Consider the following 21,874-nt stretch of genomic DNA (forward strand, 5'->3'; position numbering starts at 1 on the left):
CCCAGCCCTCTCACCCCCCAGCCTTTGGCTGCTCTGGTGCTTCCCCACCACCAGGGATGTCCTTTCTCCCCCCAGCCCTGCTGGAGCGCATGACACACAGCTTATTCAAAGGGGCCGCCTTAAAATTGGATATTGATGTCCATGCTGATTGGCCAGTTTCTGGAATTCAAACCCTCTAACTGATGCTTTAGTGATGGCGAAAACAGTAAAAGAATATTTAAAAGGTTATAGCTATTTCATATCCTTGTGAGGAAGAGACAGAAGATTGGGTTGTCTTTTTTTAAAGAAATCCTAACATTAAAGACAACCCAAACATTTCTTTAACTGGTCCGCCCACTACAGAGCTTGCTCCTCCTTGTGCTGCACAGCTCCAAGTAGTGGTGAGTACAAGGCTAGGGAGGTTGGTGGGTCTGGATTCTCAGCCCACCTTGCCCCTCCTGTGTGACCTGACGCATCACATAACTTCCCTGCACCAGTTTCTCTTTACTTCGTCTGTGAAACTGCAAAAATGCTGCTGGACTGTTTACAGTAGCAAAAAGGTAGAAGCAACCAAGGTGCCCATCGACAGATGAATGGATAAATAAATTATGGTATATTCACACAACGGAATACTACGCATCGATAAAGAACAGTGATCAATTTGTGAAACATTTCATAACATGGAGGAATCTGGAAGACATTATGTGGAGTGAAATTAGTCAGTTGCAAAAGGACAAATATTGTATAAGATCACCATTATAAGAACTGGAGAAATAGTTAAAACAGAGAAGAAAATATTCTTTGATGGTTATGAGGGGGCGGGGGGAGGGAGAGTGGGAGGGGGCATTCACTAATTAGATAGTAGATAAGAACTACTTTAGGCAAAGGGAAATACAGCACACAATACAGGGGAGGTCAGCACAGCTGAATTAAACCAAAAGCAAAGAAGTTTCCTGAATAAACTGAATGCTTCGAAGGCCAGCATAGCAGGGGCAGGGGTTTGGGGACCATGGTTTCAGGGGACATCTAAGTGAATTGGCATAATAAAATCCATTAAGAATACATTCTGCATCCTACTTTGGAGAGTGGCATCTGGGGTCTTAAACACTGGCAAGTTGCCATCTGAGATTCATCAATGGGTCTCAACCCACCTGGATCAAAGAATGAAGAACACCAAGGACACAGGGTAATTATGAGCCCAAGAGACAGAAAGGGCCACATGAACCAGAGACTACATCATCCTGAGACCAGAAGAACTAGATGGTGCCTGGCCACAACCAATGACTGCCCTGACAGGGAATACAACAGAGAACTCCTGAGGGAGCAGGAGAACAGTGGGATGCAGACCCCAAATTCTCGTAAAAAGACCAGACGTAATGGTCTGACTGAGACTAGCAGGACCCCAGTGGTCATGGCCCCCAGACCTTCTGTTGGCCCAGGACAGGAACCATTCCCGAAGCCAACTCTTCAGACATGGATTGGACTGGACGATGGGTTGGAGAGGGATGCTGGTGAGAAGTGAGCTTCTTGGATCAGGTGGACGCTTGAGACTATGTTGGCATCTCCTGCCTGGAGGGGAGATGAGAGGGTAGAGGGGGTTAGAAGCTGGCGAAAAGGACACGAAGAAAGAGAGTGGAGGGAGGGATCGGGCTGTCTCATTAGGGGGAGAGCAACTGGGAGTACATAGCAAGGTGTATATAAGTCTCTGTTTGAGAGACTGACTTGATTTGTAAACTTTCACTTAAAGCACAATAAAAATTAAAAAAAAAAAAAAAAATGCTGCTGGGCATCTCTACCCGACGTGCTTGTCCAGCGAGAGGGTGGGTGTTAGTATGCAGTGCCGTGCCCAGCACACAGTGTGCACACGACAGCCGTCAGCTCCCACTGCTGCTTTCAGTGACTCTGGTGCTGGGATGGAGGCTGTGGGCTAGTTTTTAGAAGTGCCTCAGACCGACTCCTGCAGCCATGCTGCTAAGGAAGCTGTGGGGGTGACCCTAACCCATTGTGCTGGCCTGGAAGTGTCAGAGGAGTCCTAGCTGCCCTTTCAGCGAGTGTACCTCAGAGAGCCGTCTGACCCTGACAATGCTGTCTCTCTCCCAGCACATCTGCAGGTCGGCCACGCTGGCTGGATGGGGGGAGCTGTATGGACGCACTGGCTACAACTATATTTTCTCAGGTGAATGTCGAGCAGCATCCTCCAGGACTAAGAACAAGAACCCAGACAGAGACTGTCCACCCACTGCCATGGAAGCCTAGCTAGAGGGTTGGGAGAGTGGGGTGGAGACTAGAACCTCCCTTTCATCGGGGACCAGGAGACAAATGGGCGTTCACACGAGGAGATGCTCTGGGTAAAGAGAACTGCTGGGTGGAAAGAGACGTGTGGCTGCCCCTCAAGGGGGAGCCAGGGTGTCCCAGCCCACCTCGGCGCTGTGGGGTGGAAGCTGGTCAAAGGCCCCTGGATGAAGTTGCTGACGCAGGCTTCTCTGACAGGGGGTACAGATGATGCCTGGGCAGATGCAGAGGACATCACGGAGGAGGACTGCACTCTCCGGTCAGTGCTGGGGATTGGGGTGGGAGGTCTGACTAGGGTGCCTATTTTCACACTGATAGCGTGTACTCCTCACTGTCCCAGGGGAATAGATTGGCTCCTTTTCTCCTGTCCACCGTGCCCATGCCCTGGAAATAGGGTTGCTGAAGTCCACTGGTGGCCTCACACCAAAGCTGACTTTATTGAATACCTGCAGAAGTCTGTCTTCGTCTTTCTGCACAGCAGGATCTCAGAAGCCCCCAGTTCCTGGTACAGAAGGTCTGAGACTGAGCCCGGACATCTATCAGTTTGAAAGCCTGAGAGTTTCCCTTGTGCGGCCAGGTGCTGACCCCTGACTGCCAGTGCACACGGTGCACCTGGTGCCAGGGCAAAGTGTGGGGGCTACAGGCTCTACTTGCGTGCAGATGGTGTAGCCTGAATGTAGAGAAGTATCACAGGTGTGTGACTGGTACCCTAAGTAAAAGCTCCATACAAGGGAGGACATTGAGCTTCAGTAAAGGGAGAGAAACAGGCTGGTTCACACTCTTCCTACCCTCTTTCTAAAACAATACTGTAGGATATTTTGGAAAAGCTGGTTTGCACAGCTTGTACCCTGTGAATGTCTTTAACTGGTGTAAAGTGTCCCTGGAATGCACACGAGCACCCTAGCAAAGTCAGCTGCCCAAAATCAGACTCAGTCCAGGGAGGGAGACTGGCTGGGCCAGGGTCTGCCTGTTAGCTCTGGGGCAGCAGCTTGGACTTGCGCTCAGGAATGCCTGGCTCTCCCTCTGAGGTCAGTCAGCCAGGCCATCTTCTGCAGCATACACTGTGCTCCGGACACCAGAGCAGTGGGCATTAAAAAACAATGATGACTGTTTATTCTTTCCACTTTGCCTGTGTCTGCATGGCCAATCAGAGGGCAGCCTGGGGATTAGAAAAACTTTCTTTCTTCTGCTTCATAGGCCTGCTAAGTAGAGGGAATTCACTTGCAAGTATTTGGAAATCAGTTGATAAAATGCTCTAAGAGTCCATCTCCCAGCAAGAATTTCAGTCTGTTACGTTATGAACAAGTCATGTGGCTAAAATTGGTCATAAGCCGGGGGAAGTGGGGTGGAGGGAGATAAACTGCTAATGGAGCTCAGAGGCACTATCAGCCACCAGCTTGCTGCTCTTCAGAACTTTGAGATTATCTTGAGTCTCTGGCTTAATGTCAAGCAGTGCCAAAAAGCCTTTCCCATTTCCAGGCTGCAAATTGCTCCTCTTTTGAAATATGTCCCAGAGAGCTGGGTAATCTCTTAGAAAGTCACCTTCTCTGCATCCTTCTGGAGCCAGTTGGCCTGTCTTGGCTCTCCCTCCAGCTTCTGAAGAAGAGAAGACGTTCCTGCCAGTGACTCCGTGCTCTCTTGAGCAGCCCTGCCCCCCAGCTTCTCTGAATGAATGTGCTTGTGTGACTTCTCCTTTGGCTCTTCTTCATTTCAGAAGTGCCGACACGCATCTTTTTGATAAGGTCAGAGGCCATGACATCAAGCTGCTTCGGTACCTGTCAGTCAAATACATCTGTGACCTGATGGTAGAGAACAAGAAGGTGAAGTTTGGCATGAAGTAAGTACGGGCACCCGCAAGGAAGCAAAGGGGCTGATGTGTCCACAGACTCGTGACACAGTGGTAGTAAATAACAGTTGTTGAGTGCTTGCCACGTGACAGGCCTCTTGCTGAGCACTTCATGTGCATCTTATTGTATCTTTGAACAGCCCTGAAGGTAGGTCCTATTATCCCCCTTTACAGACGAGAACCTGAAGCACAGAGAGGTCAAGTAGCTTTCTCAAGGTCGTCATCTAGTAACCGAGGGAGGCACGACACTAATCACAGTGCTCTACTGCTTCCCATTTAGATGCCTTTTTATTTCTTCCCCTGGCTTCAAGCTCGATCTCTGGCAGATTAGAATCTCTTAAAATGGAATAAAAAATCAACGTCTACCCAATAGTTTTAGGATTACTGTTATATAAAAATACATATACGGGTCAAGTCTTCATATAATTGGGCAGACTTTTTTAAAATGGAACCTGGATTAGAGTGATGAAATTATAGGGGCTTTTTCCAATGTGTTTAATGCTTTTTAAATTATACATATAATATTAATTATCCTGAGGTAGTCTTAAAAATAAGGCATAGTGAAGCTAAAGTCCCAGCTGAGCTCTTTGTAGCTGTATGAATATTCCCTTATTGCCCTTCTTCATCTGTCAGAATTGTTGTGTGCCACCGACTTGATTCTGACTTACAGCAACCCTATAGGACAGAGTAGAACTGCCCCATAGGGTTTCCTAGGCTGAAATCTTTACAGGAGAAGATTACCACATCTTTCACTTGTGGAGTGGCTGGTGGGTTTGAACTGCAGACTTTTCGGTTAGTAGCCAAGTGCTTAACCCTTGTGCAACCAGGGCTCCTTTCTGTCAGAGTAGTCTCAGAGTTTTCCCTTTTGAGATGCTTTGTGCTCACCCTGTTGAGAAAGTCTCAGTGAATATTGGAGAAAACTGTAGGGGAGAGAGAAGGAGGGGCTGTCCACCCTTCCGGGTCAAGGTGGTCGTGCTGCCTCCTTTGTGGGCTTTAGGTGCTACCTGAGGTCTGCCGCAATATTAGAGGGAGATCAAGCTGTCTTGCCTGACAAGCTAGGGAAGGGGGCAGAGAAATTAGATTTCGTAATTGTTCAAAATAAGCACCACTGAAGGGAATCGTTCTTTCTCTGAAGACTAGCTTCTTTAGCAGAAGTTCATTTTAAGTTATCGTAATGCTCACTTGGGGGATGGTGTGTGTATGTGCGCGTGTGTTGTGATGCCGTAACACATTGTGTCCCTGTCTTGTAGTGTAACCTCCTCTGAGAAGGTGGACAAAGCCCAGCGCTATGCCGACTTCACTCTCCTCTCCATCCCGTATCCAGGTAGGGGGCTCTTTGGGGGACTAGTCGAGGACTGGGGACCCAAGGAAGCCACACACAGGCCTTCTGCACTTCAGCACCAAGAGCATCCCAGGAGGGCAGCTTGTGTCAGTCAGCATGGAGCTAAGAAGGTTCTCACCTTAGGGCTTTCCACTTGCAGGGGGTCTTGGGATTGAGTGCTGGAACTTGTACACACTAGTTATAAAACCTCGAGTGAGTCACTTCACCTCTCTGGCCTCAAGTTTTCTCAGGTGTTGGAGCTTAGAAAGGTTTAGCTCAGGGTTTTGTGGTGAAGATTAGATGAGATGATGTATGTTAAAGTGCTCTGTGCACATAAGGTATTATTTAAGTGTAAAATGACATTATTAGTACTTTGTGTCAGAAACTAGCCATGATACTCCAGCCCGTGTGGACGTGAACCTGCGCACGTATGGGCTGCCCTGATCGAGTTCTTGATGGGAATTGCCCCAGGTGAGGCTGTTCCCATGGTGGAAGAAGATACACTGGCCCCATCCACAGTAACTACTCAGTGGCCTCACGATGCTGTGAAGTACCAGGTGTCCACAGAGCTGCGTTTGTTTCTGGCGCACAGAAGTGCGTGTAACTTGTGACCAGGGCAGTATTCTCTGCGTTGTTGTTGTTATGTGCCATCAAGTCAGTTCCAACTCATAGTGACCCTATAGGACAGAGGAGAACTTCCCCATAGGTTTTCCTAGGCTGTAATCTTTACAGGAGGAGATCGCCATGTCTTTCTTCCATGGAGCAGCTAGTGGGTTCGAAGTGCCAACCTTTCGGTTAGCAGCCGACCCACCGAGGCTCCTTAGTGTTCTCTGCAGTGGGTACTAAAGCTGGAGTAGTCCAGTGTGTAAACATTTACACTCCCTGGTGATCCCTCCTTGTTCACCAGGGGAGGCCAGGGACCTAACATCCATGTAAGATTTTGTCAGCAGACAGTAGGGAGTGTTCTTTCTCCTTGAAACCACTCTCCTTTTCTCTGCACCAACATCTGCCTTCAATCCTGTGTCGGATCTTCTCTCCTCCTCTTGGAGCCACATAGCCAGCAGCCAGAGCATGCTTAGTGACAGCAGGCCAACGTGTAGCCAGAACAGCAGTTCCTCATTAGAACTGCAGGTTCATCCAGTGCCTTGTGGGGAAAGGGTGTCCTCATGAGATGTCAGCTGGAGGTGTTCAAACCATACCCTGATGACCTGGTGCTCTCTCAGTGGCCTCCACCCGAGTCTCTCTTCACTATTGCCAGTGTAGTGTTTGGTGCCATCGGAGCTGGGTGTGAATCCCAGCTCCGGCACTGTGTGTCCTGGAACAAGTCCCTTAACCCTTCTGAGCATTGGTTTCATCCTCCAGAAAATAGTGCTTATTTCAGAGTGAAACGTCAGACCCATCCATAATAGGTGCTCAGGACATTATAGGCAGAAGGGACTGGGCCTGAGGGTGGTGGGTGGAGAAGAAGACACAGGGAGCCTCTTCTTCCCTAGAAGCCACTTTGGGCACAAGCAGACGATAGTGATGATGCAAAAACCTGACTCTCATGGGCTTGACGGTGTCAGAGCTGCATTGTCACAGGAGTGTCCAGCCTCGGGTGTCTGCATGGAGCCCTCGGGGAGCTCTTGAACTGGTTTTAGATTGCTCTTGGCTCCCAGGAGAGGCATTACAGGCCCACAGACCACAAAGCCCTCGCCGCCAATGATCAAGTTCTGTGTTGCCAGAGGGACCAGGCATCACTTTCTTTGTTGATATTTAGGGCCCAAGTGGGGCTTGCTTTAGAAAAATTAGTTTTGCTGGAAATTTGAATACCACTGCTTCGGGATAATATTAGCACAGTGCCCTATCCGCTGTCGTTTGGCAACTTGTTCCAAGAACCCCAAGATGTTAAAACCTTTTGGTCCAGTTATTCGAGTAATCTGTCATCAGACGATAATCTAGTTGATGTGTGGCTGAAGACGATCACTGTGATGTATATTTACATAGCAAAATGTTGGAAAGTTTCCATTAACTGGAATAATGATTGAATGATGTACAACACTGGTAGAATGATATATTTTAGTCAGAAAAATGCCTAAGCTATTGGACATGGAAAAATGTTTAAGATAAGCAGGATACAAAATTATATGTATAGTACAGTCTCAACTATGTAAAGGAAGAAAGAGCTTACAGGTTAGAAGGGAATATGCTAAAATGGTGAGGTGATAAGATCTTGGTGAATGTTTTTCCTATTACCGTTGTTTATGTAGTACATTTGACAGTTACATGAGCTGTGGGGAGCAGGGAGATGGGCAGGGAAGTAAAGAGCAATGAATAAAAATAAAAAAACTGGGGGGTCAGGGGAAGTGGCATTGCACACCCAGGTAAAGTGATGGAGGAAAACATTTGTTAACTTGATAAACTTAATGTTCTTGAATTTTTTTTTCTGTGCCAGTTTATCAACTTACATTACCAGGGGAAAAAAAAAAAAAAGCGCTGTTACCCAAACTTTGAAGCCCAGGCAGGAACTGTGATAGTATCAGTTCTAGCTATATCGGACTCACTTGGGTTTAAGCTGGCCCCTAAAAATGAGAAGTGTTCTGTGGGCATTTCCTTCTGGACACCAAAATAGACAGGCTAAGAATTGAGCAGAACGAGCCTGACCTGTCTCCTCCATGAGCGAGTTGCTGCCCACACCCTTTTTGGTCCTCGTCGCATGGCTCTCGGTTGTTTAGGCAGTGAGCATCGGCCATTGCCCTTGGAGCCCAGCCAGGTTTGATACTATTCGTTTCTCACAAAAACTGCGTCTATGTTATGGGCTGGTCTGAGCTCAACCTGGAGCCTGTGGTGTTGATTTTAGCAGCCAGAGTTGGGAAAACAGCACTTCACAGGCGCTTGAGATAATTGGTGCCTCTTCTAAACCTGGGCTCATAAGCTCAGGACCTCTGTCTGATACTGATATTTTTTCTCCTTCCCAGTGAGGCACCCAAGAATAGGCTGAAGTATTACAGCTGAGGCTTTCTTCTTGACTTCTCCATCAGTAGTGAGGCCTGGGGGGATTAGTGAGCAGAGGTGTATGCGTGATGAGAGCTGAGTGGAAAATACGTGGGTGGGTCTTCAGCCCAAGAAGAATCTCCAGCGCCCCACCCTCCAGACCTTCCTCTCACTGGGAACCTTTCCGAGCTTGCCTGGCATGGGCTAAGACAGGAACTTAGCCCAGGAGTTGCTGGAGGATTCCATGTGAAGTTTTTTGGCCTTTGGCCACTTCCACAGGATTCAGACAACTGTTCATTGCCTTCAGGGACCTCACCACAATTGGACATGTGGCCAAAGCCATGTGACCTCTGAAGTTTGGGTCGCCTTGCTTGAGGAACTGAGAGTAACAGCTGCAGGAAGCTGCTCTCCAAGTGCCTTCTCCCAGCCTTGTGGCTCGAACCCCTTCATGGGCCCAGGATATGTGTGTACTCTGTGTGGTCAGACTCAGCAAGTGAGAACCACAGTCCCACGCACAAGACTCCTCTCTGACCAAAGGCAGTGAGCTGCAGAGCAGAGCAGTGGACTTCCAGCCGCGGACAGCCACAGGGGTCTTGCAAATGCAGCAGCGCAGTGACAGCAGTAGTGTGCTGCAATTTGAATGCCACAATATGCTGGTGCTCTGCTACGTGCTTTGTGTCTCATCGTTTCTGTCCTAAAACAGCCATTTTACAAATGAGAAAACCAAGGCTTAGAGGCTAAACAACTTGTTCACAGTCGCAGAGCTAAGTGAAAAGCTGGGAATATTGCCAAAGACCTGTTCTCTCCACTGTTGCTCTCTGTCCCTGTGGGCCTGCCCTAGTGGAGTTTATGATTTTTCCAGCATCAGCTTTATTGGAGATGGAAACGCCCTTGAGCACCTGCCACTTTTCCAGCACTGTACTTGGTCCTTTCCAGCACGTTGTAACATTCAGTCCTTCATCAAGGGACTGGATTAGCACCCATTTTAGGACTGAGGAAGAGTGATCATCCATAACTGGAGAAGTGACCAAGAAGGGTGGCTGGGGCTCAAATTGTGAGCCATGCTTTTCTTTGCTGGCTATTGGCACTGCAGGGACCGGTAGAACTGAGGGTCCTGAAAGGAGGCAGAAGTGCCCAACACTGGGGAGAGCAAGCAAAGAGAGCTTTTAAGAGGTGTGAAGACAGGCAGCACCCCATAGAGCAATAGATGCATGTTCCCTGACTCTTGCCTGCCCACCTGCCCACCCAGTCCAGCCCCTGTTTATATTGGCCTTGGCTCTTCTAAGGCCCGTCAGTGTGGAGAAGCGTGTTAGCTGATGGCTACCTCAGGCTGTCAGCACGCAGGGCCCTGGCTCAGCCAAGGGCATCTCAGGAGACCTCAGGCTAGGAAGTAGGGTATCATAACTCTGCCCTTCCTTTCCAGGCTGTGAATTTTTCAAGGAATATAAAGATCGGGATTATGTGGCTGAAGGGCTCATTTTTAACTGGAAGCAGGTATGAGCAATAACATTCGTTACCTTGGGTCTTAAAGTTTGTAAGGGGAGACCAAGGAGAACCGCTAGGAATCTTCTCGGGGAAAACAACTATCCTTTTCCTTTCTCTCCTTTTTCTTAAATGAGTCTCAGTATTTCTCTCCTTTCCCGTGTACGTATGTGTTTAAGTTCTCATCATGTATAGTTTCCTCTTTTTAATCTCATCTTTCTTTAAAGGAGTTTCTTTATAGGACGAAAGCGGAAAAGTCTTTCCTCTCCCAGCTATCTGTGTAAAGACCGGGAGCCATTCTGTTCCTTCCCCAGTCGAGAGGAGAGGCTACAGGAGAGCTGCTGGGGGCAGAATACAAGTTGATGGGCCTATTTCCGCAGCAAATGCTCAGACATCTGACTGACAAACTCCATTTAGCCGCCGTGGTCAGCCACTTCGATTTTTAACTGTCTCTCCCAGGGTAGCACAGGCATCTGGCCTGGAGAAAGCAAGAGCCGTGATGAGGCCTCCTGCCTGTGGTCCTCCTAGCCCCTAGTCACAGCTCAGTAACAGGGCCACTACCTGCCCCCATCACCGCAGCCTCTTTTATGGCCAGCCCACATTTCACGGTGTCTTTCTGTCCCCAGGACTATGTTGATGCCCCACTGAGCATCCCCGACGCCCTGACACGCTCTCTGAACATTGACTGGAGCCAGTATCAGGTGAGGGGCCTGAATCAAGGGGGGGCAGGGGAAGGGAGGGGACTGACAGGTCCCTCACAGATGCCTCGTGGCCGGCTTCTGTCCTCGGACCCCTTTGACTCCCCTGACCTCAACAACCCAGGAAAAGGAGGGACTCTCTCCTGATCAGCTCTTAGCCCAGATAACCAAAGCTTTCTGAAAGTGACTTATTCAAAGATTTGTGTCCACCAGGGGGTTCTATTTCCAAAGGACCTCTTGGAGTTTGTTTCTCCATATCTGAGCTTAAGTGACCTTTTTTTTTTTTTCTTTCTCCTTTTAAATGTGTATGCTGCCAGAGGAACTGCAGAGCTACCTGACCTCATTTGATTATAAGAAGCTTTAAAATTATTTCCATTGTGTTTCTCTTCTCACATTGTCCACCACGGAAGGGCCCAGGGTCTTACTGAATATCCATCTGCTGTCTGAGTTTCCTAGAGCTGCCGTAACAGAAATCCCATAAGTGGGTGGCTTTAAAGAACAGCAATTTATTTTCTCACAGTTCAGGAGACTGGAGGTCCAAATTCAGGGCATGGCTCTAGAGGGAGGTCCTTCTTTGTTTCAGCTTCTAGTAGCTGCTGGAAATCTCTTCAGTTCCTGGACATGTGGATGCATCTGCCTGCCTCATTGCCAGATGGCCTCTCTCTTCCCTTTGGGTCCGCACGCACATCTGTATCTAGTCTGCTCTTTATGTAACTCAGATTTTGGATACACCCTTCACTGACATGACTGCAGCTGATTGATTACGTTGTATTAGATTGCGCTATGGAAGATGATTAGATTAGATGAGATTACATTCACAATTATAGAAGTCAGGATTCCAGTACATGTTAGCGGGGACACAACTCAATCCGTAACACTGTCTCTCTACGATGTTAAGCCACGCAGGCCCAGAGGGGCTGCCAGCAGTCTCGCTCGCCATCTGCTTCAGCCAGGATGAAGTGGGCTGCTTCTTCCCACTACCCTCCCCATGTTCTGTACCCCTGCCTGGCTGCCACTGTTCAGCCTCCTCAGGTCTGGCTGACACACTGCCCTTTAGGATCAGGCTCAGCGGTTTGCTCCAGAACGACATCCCTGATCTGCCTCTTCTCCCCTGCCCCTAGTGGGTACGGTCCCTGCATCTGTGTTTCCCATTAACCCCCTGGGCACCTCTGCCATTGACTTTTCCCCTGTGCTGTGATCGCTGCTTTATAGATCTGCTTGGATGTCCCCAACTCACAAGATGGCACAGAGCCAAGAGGTTGAAAGACTGAGCTAGGAAATACCTAGAAACACGCCTTTCCCTCTTTTCCTCTGTCCCCAGGTTTGGATAGCCTCCATCTATTTGAGGTCCCCCTTTCTCTGAGAGGGAAACCCTGGTGGCATAGTGGCTAAGAGCTACGGCTGCTAACCAAAAGGTCTGCAGTTTGAATTCACCAGGCATTCCTCGGAATCTCTCTGGGGCAGTTCTACTCTGTCCTACAGAGTCTCTGTGAGTTGGAATCAACTCGACAGCAATGGGTTTGGTTTTTGTTTTGTTTTCTTTTTGTTTTGGTTTTCTCGGAGGCCCGGCCCGGCCTGTGCTAGGAACCATGTATTGTCATATCACTTTGTATTTGGCTCTTCCCGATAGCAGAGAGGTTCATAGAGGAAGGGGCTGTGATCTTCTTGTTTCTGTATGTCCAGCACCTAGTCACAAAGCAAATGCTCAACAAGCGTTTGAATGAGTGAGTTTGGGTGACGGCAGGTCTTCTACACAGGTGTCTCCCTAGGAGAAGGCCATGGGGAGGAGAGCATGCCAGTTGTTTGTTGTGGCCTGGAGAAGGAACAGGTTTGGTGGAGCCTGTCCCCTTGTCTCAAGTACCAGCCTGTACCTAGTTAGGCTTTGGCAGAGGGCTCTAGTAGGCCTTACCCCAAACCATCTTTCTTGTCCCTTCTGGCACCATTTTTCTTACTTTGCAGGTACAAGCCGGGTCTGATAGACTACTCATCAGATGAGGCTTGACTGTAAGGATTCAGTGTCCTGATCCTTCCAACGATGTTTGCGTCTTTAGAAAGGTCCAGTGGCCAGTGAGGAGGAGTTTTGCTTGTAGAGAGAGGCCTGGGGCCTAGGCCTGGCTGGCCTTGCCCTTCACTCCAGCTATGTGGCCATGAGCAAAATGGTCTCACTCCTTCCTCTATAAAGTGAAGTTGACGCTATTTCAGAGTGGTGGCAAGGTTCAGATATGATCACTGCGTGACAGTGTTCTCCAGACTGAAGTACCAGACAGATCTTACTGGTAATAATTAAAAGCAGACTGTCAGCTAACTCAAGGGAATGAACACTAAAAAAATTCCAGACACAAAGGTAGGAGGGCAGGGCTGGACTTTTGGAGGCAAGGCTTTCTCCAGAGGCCCTACTTCGATGAGGCTCACCCCTTCAGTGTTGTTCAGCCCACTTCACCTCACTGGGCCTCCAGCCATCCTCTGCCTTAGCAGGGATGGACTCTGCACTCTCTATTCCTTCAGCATTAGGGTCCTCAGAACTTCTCACTCCTCGCTGTCTCCCCAAGGAATCTCGTCTATCAATCACTCTGTTAGCTGAGCTGCTAGGCCTCCCATTGTTCTTCCCCCATTAACCTTTTGCAAGTGTCCCTTCAAGCTGCCACCTATCCCCAGCCCACCCTCACCCCTACAGCAAGACAGGCCACCACTGTTTACCCAGGCCCGAACCATGGGTTCCTTTCTCCCATATGTCTATCACCAAGTCCCACCAATCTCTCAATCTCTGCTCTTCTGAAGCTGTCAAAGCCATCTGGCCTCCATCTCTTCTGCCATTAGCTAGTCTAGTCCACTCCATCATCTCAGTGTATCTCAACCTGACCATGGGCCACTCTTAAGACTGACTAAAAAAGGTAATAGGAAGCTCTCAGACTGAGACCTAGTAGACAGCAAGCACTTCAGGGATAGGTCAGGGCTGTCACTGTCAGCCTGCCTGAAAACCCACTGCCCTGCCTTAAAACCCACTGCTGACTCAGTTCTCCTCAGGAGACAGTCCACAGACCTCATGTGGCTTACCCAGCTCTACACAGTCCCACTTTGCCTGTTACTCTCCCTGCTCCCCTTCAGTCATCCTCACCTCCTTTCAGCTGCTTAAAGGCAGCGTGTTCTCTCTAGGCTTGCGGGTGCTGTCCCCAGAGACACTTGTCCCATTCCTTCCCTCTTTTCCTTAGACTCTCATGTCATCATCCCCGAAAAGCTTTCCCTAATGGTCCCACAGGTCAGGTTAGGTTCTCCAGTTACATTCTTCCATATAGCCTAGAGGTCTTCTTTTCAGTCAGCACACGTGCATTGGTTTGTGCTGTCTTCCCTCTCCTGTGACCCCCTGAGGGCCAGCATTGCAGTATTCACCATGTGTCCCCAGGGCCAGGCCCTCAGAATCAGTGATGTTTCCTGAAGGAATCCGAGGGCATCAGCATGGCAGTCCATGTACGCTCTGCTGCCCTCCAGGCAACTGTGTTGAAACCCTTAGAAGGACGCTGGCCCTTTGCTGGCCCTGTGGCCCTGTACATGCCGGCCCATGACAGGGCCTGTCAGTGAGGAACTGCTCTGCAAGTGTTGACTGTCCCTCAGCTCTACACCTTGAAGATGGCAGCGATGCAAACACAGCCTCTGCCCTGGCAGGGCTCAGTGTAGGAGAGGCAAAAAACTAACCAAGCCATGTCTAGTAGAGCTATTGACTGGGCAGCCACAGAGGCCAGCTGTGGAGGGAAAGATTGGGCTGGCCCTTTGATGGACGAGTAGGTGTTGCCAGCCAGGAGAAAGGGTTTCAGATCTGGAAAGGCAGCAAGGTGTGGCACTCTGCCCTGCCCCCAGGGACTTCTCATGGAGCATGTCTCCCAGGTCTTCCTCAGGATCAGCAGTCCTCTCAGACTTCTGCATCTTAACTCTCCTACTGTGGGACAGTCCCTCAGTGCAGCATGGTGACTAAGTGTGAACGTGGGAGTCTGGCAGGGCTGGTGCGTGCCCCAGCAGTGTGACTGTGGGCCCCTATCAATCCCAGCCCCACCCTCGCAGGCCTGTGATTCGTACGCCAGCACTGGAAGCAGTGTGAACTTCTTGCTTTCTGATCACCAGTGTCACCTTGAGATCGTCACCATAGTTTTTCACCTTCTGCAGCTCTGCAGGCTTGGTCACTTCCCGCCCTCCCCTAGTAGCTGTAGTGCCCCCAGCCCTTCTGCCACACCTTGTGCTTTGGCTGCATAGCTTCTGCCTCCCTCTCCTACTTCTCCTCACCCTGCAAGAATCACAGCTGAGGAGGTCCCTCGGTGATGGTGTGTGTGGCACGTTGAGTCAGATGGGTTTAGAGACCCCTCGTGCTGCTATGGGTAATGACTTTATTAGCGCAATGCTGCGGTGCTGTCTCTAGAGCCGCAGAAAGTGGGTCAGAACTCTCTGGGGGCCGTGGGAGGGTCAGGTAAATGAGCCGGTTTTAAATTCCTGGGAAAACCATTCCAATTGCAGGTGCTGTGTCTGCCCTTCTCCCGAGAAGTGCTGTCTGCTGGCATCGCTGCCCTCTGCACAGCCCGGCACACTGATCAGCAGCTGTGAGGAGAGGCTGCCCCCAGCCAGGGAGAAGGGACCGCAGAACTGGGTCAGGCCCTCCGCGGAATCCCAGATTCCAAGTGGGCTGCTTCTCAGAGGCTGACCTGGGCTTTTCCAGCCACTTTGCAGCTTTTGCTTATTTTCCTACTCCTAGCTCATGGACCTTATGTTTTGAAAGATTTTGTCTGCCAAACAAACAGCATTTATTATTCATCAAAAGACAGTATATGCGATAAATAGAGTAAAAAGTGAATGAGACGTGTTTGATGAGAAGGTTGGTATTTGAGTTGGCTTCTGTGATGTGGCAATGGAAGGAGCGACTTTTTCCATCTGGCTTTTTTGAGCTATTGGCCACAGGCTCAAGGCCCTTTCTCTTCCTTACTTCCTAGATGACTATGCTGGGAACCCAGGGGCCAGAGGAAGCCACATGCCGTTGCTACTGGCTGTCGCTGTGGGGTGTGAGGTGTGGGCTGCCCATCCCTGGCATGCACACCAGCTTAGAGCATACAGGGTGTGAGGGGCACAGGGAGAGGCTTGAGGAAGCTGCTGGTGCTGGGGAACGTGAGGCTTGATACCTACGTCCTGTGCCTAAGGGCTTGTGTACTTTTTGCTCTGGAATAATCCTTAGCATTTTATTTTTGAATGCTTTAAATGCCTAACCTGAATTAGACATCAATCCCTAGATCCTTTTATCTTTCCTCAACAGAGTTGGGACCTCGTGCAACAAACACAAAACTACCTGAAACTGCTGCTTTCCATAATCAACAGTGACGGTGAGTCTGTCTTCCTGAGCCCTTGAGCCACTGTGTCTTCAGGTGGTACGTGGCCAGTTCCTAACGCCCCCGTATACCTACTTTTTGCCACATATAAGGCCACGTACCTACTTATTGCTCTGTGTGAGAGAGATTTGGGAATTTCTTAGAAACCCCAGGCTGGGTGGGATTTGTCTATTGGCAGCTTTATTGTTTCCTCAAAACCCTGGAAAACAAAATTAAAGATTTATTATCACGTAACTACACACACACCCTTTTGTGTGTGGTCCAGAACGGGCCTTAACACAGACAGACGAGGCCTGAGAGGAGGTGTTTACCACAGCCCAGAGAGGGCTGTTGGGCTGTTTTTGTCGGCCTGGCTTGTGCATGTGCCGTGTGTCTAGACCAGGCTGGCTCTTTAATCCGTCAGTACCATTCAGGGCTTCTTCAGAGTTGCACTTACTTGAACAAATGGAAATCTACTGATTAATGTAACCAAGAAGTCCTAAGAGCAGATCCAGGGACCTGAAGAATATCATAAGGACTCTTTCTCTATTTCTCATGCCCACTGTTTACTGTTAGCACCACAGTCAGCAGCCATTCCAGACCTACTTCCTACCCTCTTAGCTTCTGCAGAGGAGACCGCTTCTGTCCCCGTAGTGCCAGTGCCCATCCTTGAACCAGGCCAGGATTGCAAAGGATTGCCCAAGCTAGTCAGCGGTTCTACAGTGGGGCAACACCGCCCTGCCAGGGGGCTTCTGGAAATATGTGTCTGGAGCGTTGGACCTTGTAGGAACTGTGGGATCTACTAGCATTTGGTGGGTGTCAACCAGGGATAAATGCCCTGCGGTTTATAGGACAGCACAGTGAAGAACTATCCCGTTCCCAAATACCTGTAATGTCCCCTCGAGAAATGCTGGGCCAGGAGATGCAGGCCCACCCACTAAATGACCTGGGCAGAGAGGACTGTCCAGGCTGAACTCCCCAGAGGTGCAGAGACCTGTAGCCAGTAGAAGAAGGGGTGCTGCGGACAAAAGACAGATGCCCATCACCCCTCCCATTTCTGGTACTAAGTTGAAGAAGAATCTTGGGGAGGCCCACTATGGAGGAGGGAGACTTGGGGTGGGCTGGCTACCTCATGCCAGCCCCATCTTATCGGGCCTCCTGTGGTTTTGTGCAGATGACAGCGGGCTGCTAGTGCACTGTATCTCGGGCTGGGATCGGACCCCCCTCTTCATCTCTCTCCTGCGCCTTTCCTTGTGGGCCGTGAGTATGAATGGGCAGCAGATGCAGTCGGGGCAGTCAGAGTCTCCTACCAAGATCTACCTCTTGGGATCACTAGCATTGTCTCCAGAAAGTAGAGATTTGGGGTGAAGGACCCCCAATGCTCAGAGCAGGTGTTCTGCTTGGTTGGTTATCGTTACGCCCCACTCTCCCAGGGCCCTGGGCTGTCAACTGGGTCTGTGACTGTGGTCTGGCTACTGGGATGAGAAGAAGGTGGGGCATTCTTGCTTACTCCATGGGAAAGCAGCTATAGGATCTTGTCATGTCTTACTGTTCTGTCCAGGATGGGCTGATCCACACGTCCCTGAAGCCTGCTGAGATCCTCTACCTGACTGTGGCCTACGATTGGTTCCTCTTTGGGTAAGCTGAAGAATGCAGGTTTGGGGATTGGGTGGGGATCAGAGGGTGGAGCCGATGCTTTGGTGACTGAGTTTCTGCACGTGAGTGGGTGTAGGGGCTCCCGTGACCGGATTCGGAGGCGAGGCCAAGCCCACACCGTTGGCAGGATTGAAAACGCTGATCAGGCCCCACTCGATGCTCTGGTCCCAAGGATGCGGTCTATCCCACATGACTCTGGTCCCCTGCTGTCCCTCTTGTCTTGGTGCGCTCATTTTGACCCCCTTTTCCTTTTTCCAGACACATGTTGGTAGATCGGCTCAGCAAAGGAGAGGAGGTGAGTCTTGGTCTGTGAGCACAGCTCAGGGCACCCCGGCTCTGTTGCTGATAAGAGGAGAGAATGTTCAGTGTGTGCTGGGGTCAGGCCTGCTGTCTATATGCCACTCTCCACAGGGAGTCTGGTGGGGACAGCCCAGGGCAATGCTTTCTCCCTTCTAAGCCTCAGACCCCTCTCCTCGGCAGACACCCCTGGGCAGGGTGCAGGGCTGCCTGCAACCTTTGTGTCAATTCTCTCCCCTTTGTTTTCCTGCCATCCTTCTTACAGGTGACATGGTTTTTTGCACTGAACTGTGGGACCAATTTACAAGTCCTTTTCTGCATCCCTGTCCTTATCTCCAAAGCATAGAAGCTCTTCTCAGTCCTCTCTTCCCCATCACACTCACTCAGCAGCTTCTAAGCCCCGAGACCCCCCACGCACCCATGCAGTGATCAGGCGCTGCCCTCCCACCTGGTGCTCCTCCTTCCTATTCACGAATCATCACTGTCCCTGCCCCTCCACACCCCCAGCCTTTTCACTGCCTTGAGCAACTTGACTGGTGTGCTTGTTTTCCTCACTCACAGACCTGGAGTCACGCAGAGTTTGAATCCCAGTCATCCTTATTACCTGGGTGACCTTGGGTCATGTCGTTAACCTCTGTGCCTGCGGCTTCTGGTGTTGAACATGTGGCATCTGAGGATCGAGTCTGGACGCCTGGTGTGGGGCTTCTCTTTTGTACCCCCTCCCCGCCCCGTGTTCCTGCAGCCTCTTTCTCATCTGCCCCCCACCCCGGGCTGCCCTCCTCCCAGGCTTCTTACCTTGTGCCACCTCCTTTTGTTCCTCTTCTCCTTCTCACTCCTCCTCTGCCTCCAAATCTTTTCTGAGCACTTATCGCATCTGCCAGGGCTGCACAGCTCAAAAGCCTGCCCCTCCGGGGAGCTCCGCTAGAGGCGGCTACTTTGGCACTGAAATCAGCGCATAGAAACCCGGGCACTCCAGGACATTCTGCCCTCTGTGGATGCCGCCCCCCTCCCCCAAAGCAGGCCAGCAGCTGCCCTCAGATCTGAGCAGAGACTGGGGCCACTCTCCACATAAGCCAGAGGGTCTGTGGAACTGGGAGACTTGGTCTTCAGGGTGAGGGCTTGCCCTCTTACCCCCACCAGCCACTTATACCAAACCCACTGCAGTCGAGTCAATTCTAACTCGTAGTGACCCTGTAGGACAGAGAAGACCTGCCCCATAGAGTTTCCAGTGACCACTTTGTGGGTTTGAACCGCCGACCTTTTGGTTAGCAGCTGTAGCTTTTAAGCACTATGCCACCAGGGTTTTCGCCACTTATATAAAAAAAAAAATAGGGATGCTTTAAAACTGTGTTCTTAAACTAAGAAAACTAGGCACCCTACTGGAGAAACCGCACCTGCTCTGCCCCTCCCCCACCTCAGGGTTCAGTGTCATTAGCATATTAAAGACTTAAAATGCACAGTTCAGTGCAAAGACTTAAAAGACTTAAAATATTAAAGACTTTAAAATTAAAGACTTACACACCTATTTTATGTAACACAACATTTTGATGCTGATCTAACCTGGGTGGTTTTGATTTTTGAGGCAATCTTCTGGGGCTGTGTGGGAAACCATGTAGGTATTTCTCTGAGGGAGGGGTTTCTGGACCCCACATATCAGGGTCACTTGGGGAGTTTGTTTAAAAGCTGCAGAGCCAGAAACTCTGTGCACACTGACTGGAGATTGCTGGACTGGGGAGAAGAGGGGATTTGCTCGTGGAAGGGGCTGCAGCCAGACACTCTTCTTCCTGGGCTGCCTCAGCTCCGGATCTGAACTCTTGGCTCCTGACCATGCAGGCTGCAGCCCTTCTGACCCTCCATTTCTGGCTGCCTCCCCCAGCTGGATGCCTTTCACTTCATGTTCTGCTGTGTCCATTAATCTCCCTACCCCCAAATTACCTCTCTCTCTTAGCTGTTCTTCCCTATTAGCCTCTCTCCTTGAGGTTCTTAGAGGGAAGGTGAGGGGAGAAGCTATCGTTTCCTTTATCCTTTTCCACAGCACAGGAACATGTGTGTTGAGTTTGAAGGTAGAGTTTGGAAAATCTCAGGCTTAACCTCTTGTATTCCTTGCCCCAGCCAAAGCGCATCTGCCAGGCCTGCAGCCTCTCCACACCCAGACCATTCCTAGACCAGAATATCCAGCCAGAGTCCCCAGAGCAGGGCTGCCATGCTGCAGGCCGTGGCCAGATTGGCTCCTGTCCCTGGGAATCGTGCCATTATGAGTCTTCTTCCTGAGGAAGGTAGTCTTCTCATTGCATGCTGCTTTTTGGTCTCTTTCAGATTTTCTTCTTCTGCTTCAATTTTTTGAAGCATATTACCTCCGAGGAGTTCTGTGCTCTGAAGACATACAGGTAAGGGGAGGCCTGCACTTTGGGCAGGGCCGCTCTCGCTGTCTCCAGCCTACTCTGCCCAGTTCGCTGCTTGTCTGGCAGGCTAGCACTCGCCTCCCTGACTGCTGCCTGAGGCCACAGTAGGGGCCCCTGGGGAGGGCCAGGAGGTGAGAGAAGCACTTCTGCAGGAGAGGCCGAGTGCTGGGGTCCTCCTGGAGTCACACTAGCTGAAGGCTTGGGACCGGGTGAGTGGTGTGTGGGGACTAGGAGAGCGGGGCGGGGTGCTGCAGAGTAGAGCCAGCCCAAGGACAGGAAGATCCCAACTCCCATTCTCTGCCACTTCCTCAGGTTCCTTGCCCCTGCAGAGTCTCTGGCCCACCCTCCCTGGGTTACCACAGGGGGCATGTCTGCACCACTGTGCCGCCCACCACTATGGGGCAGAAGTGCTTTCAGCCTGGGAAATGGGTGTCTTGGCTGGCAGTTGCAATAGGGCCCCTCTGGGAGTTAGTGTCTTTTCTGAGTCCCATGCCAGCCTAATGCAAGCTCCCAGACTTGCACTCTTAAGACCAAGCTGATAGAGGGAAACGTGCTTTGCTGGCCTCAGAAATCTGCACCCATATGTTGATCAGAACCAGGTAGTGGGGCCCAGAAGTAGGCCTAGCATTTTATAACACCCTAGGTGGGACTGTCCCCATGAACTGTCAGCTACTTGGAGGCTTTTTTTCTGGTAGGAGCAAAGGAGACCCCAGTTAGATCTGGAATTCTCTGCTCTGGGTATCTTCTTACAGGAGGAAGAGTCTGCCAGCCCGGGATGCAGGTTTCACCCTGGAAGATATCTACATGTTGAGTGAGTTCCATGCCCCAGCAGACTTCTTTTCTCTGCACGTCTTTGAGTATCGACTGTAGGAACTGCTTGTTCTGGAAGCCCCTCTTTCTAACTGTATGGTGTGGACGAGGTGGGGACCACTACTGGGAGAAGACAGTGTGCTGACCGATGGCACTGACTTCTTTCAGGACGGAGGGACCGTGGCAGCACCACCAGCCTTGGCAGCGACTTCTCCTTGGTCACGGAGAGCTCCCCAGGAGCAGCTGGGAGTTTCACCTATGAGGCCGTGGAGCTGGTCCAAGCAGGAGCACAGACTCAGGCAGCTTGGTGAGGAGCCAGGCTTGCTTACAGCTGTGGCCCAGGGCACCAGCTCTGGGGAGTGGGGTGGGAGCCCCAGGAACAAAAGGGCCCCCGACAGCAGGCCTGAGAGCACAGCTCCGTGCTCCTGCTGTCTCTGCTGGGCCTCTGGGGCCAGCCATCTGGTTGGGGAGGAGCACTGCCCATGCTGACCCAGGTATCTAAGGGGCTGGGGGCTCCCTGTGGCATGAAGGAAGAACCTGCAGAGCTGGGCTAGGGTGGGCAGGTAGGCTGGTGAAGGGAAGCGGGGCTGGTATTAAAAGAACCCCCAGTATAGAAAACAGACAAGAGAGAGCCAAAAGGTGAGGGCACCGTGATGATTGGGAATCGGAACTTGTTTTGAGAGTCAATTCCTTTGAAATTCTCATGAGAACTAGAGACTTTATAGACAAATAGCTCAAGTTTTGCATAACATTTGAGAGCGGAGAGGGTTTCTGAGCTG

General features: G+C 50.6%; 1 protein-coding gene across 5 annotated transcripts in view; it reads left to right on the forward strand.

The window, feature by feature from the left end:
• MTMR14 (myotubularin related protein 14) overlaps nucleotides 1–21,874 on the forward strand; it is a 48,776-nt gene that overhangs the window by 15,312 nt on the left and 11,590 nt on the right. For 4 of the 5 annotated variants that reach the window (XM_049862227.1, XM_049862228.1, XM_049862229.1 and 1 more), the window contains exons 4-16: nucleotides 2,080–2,155; nucleotides 2,470–2,530; nucleotides 3,986–4,108; nucleotides 5,368–5,441; nucleotides 9,835–9,905; nucleotides 10,520–10,594; nucleotides 15,879–15,945; nucleotides 17,105–17,190; nucleotides 17,492–17,568; nucleotides 17,845–17,881; nucleotides 20,200–20,270; nucleotides 21,038–21,096; nucleotides 21,264–21,402. In XM_049862227.1, coding sequence (XP_049718184.1) covers nucleotides 2,080–2,155; nucleotides 2,470–2,530; nucleotides 3,986–4,108; nucleotides 5,368–5,441; nucleotides 9,835–9,905; nucleotides 10,520–10,594; nucleotides 15,879–15,945; nucleotides 17,105–17,190; nucleotides 17,492–17,568; nucleotides 17,845–17,881; nucleotides 20,200–20,270; nucleotides 21,038–21,096; nucleotides 21,264–21,402 — 1,016 coding nt within the window. The remainder of the gene's footprint in view (nucleotides 1–2,079; nucleotides 2,156–2,469; nucleotides 2,531–3,985; nucleotides 4,109–5,367; nucleotides 5,442–9,834; nucleotides 9,906–10,519; nucleotides 10,595–15,878; nucleotides 15,946–17,104; nucleotides 17,191–17,491; nucleotides 17,569–17,844; nucleotides 17,882–20,199; nucleotides 20,271–21,037; nucleotides 21,097–21,263; nucleotides 21,403–21,874) is intronic. The other variant, XM_049862231.1, reaches the window with a different exon arrangement.

The sequence above is a fragment of the Elephas maximus genome, chromosome 20, assembly GCF_024166365.1.
Source record: "Elephas maximus indicus isolate mEleMax1 chromosome 20, mEleMax1 primary haplotype, whole genome shotgun sequence".
Lineage (NCBI taxonomy): Eukaryota > Metazoa > Chordata > Mammalia > Proboscidea > Elephantidae > Elephas > Elephas maximus.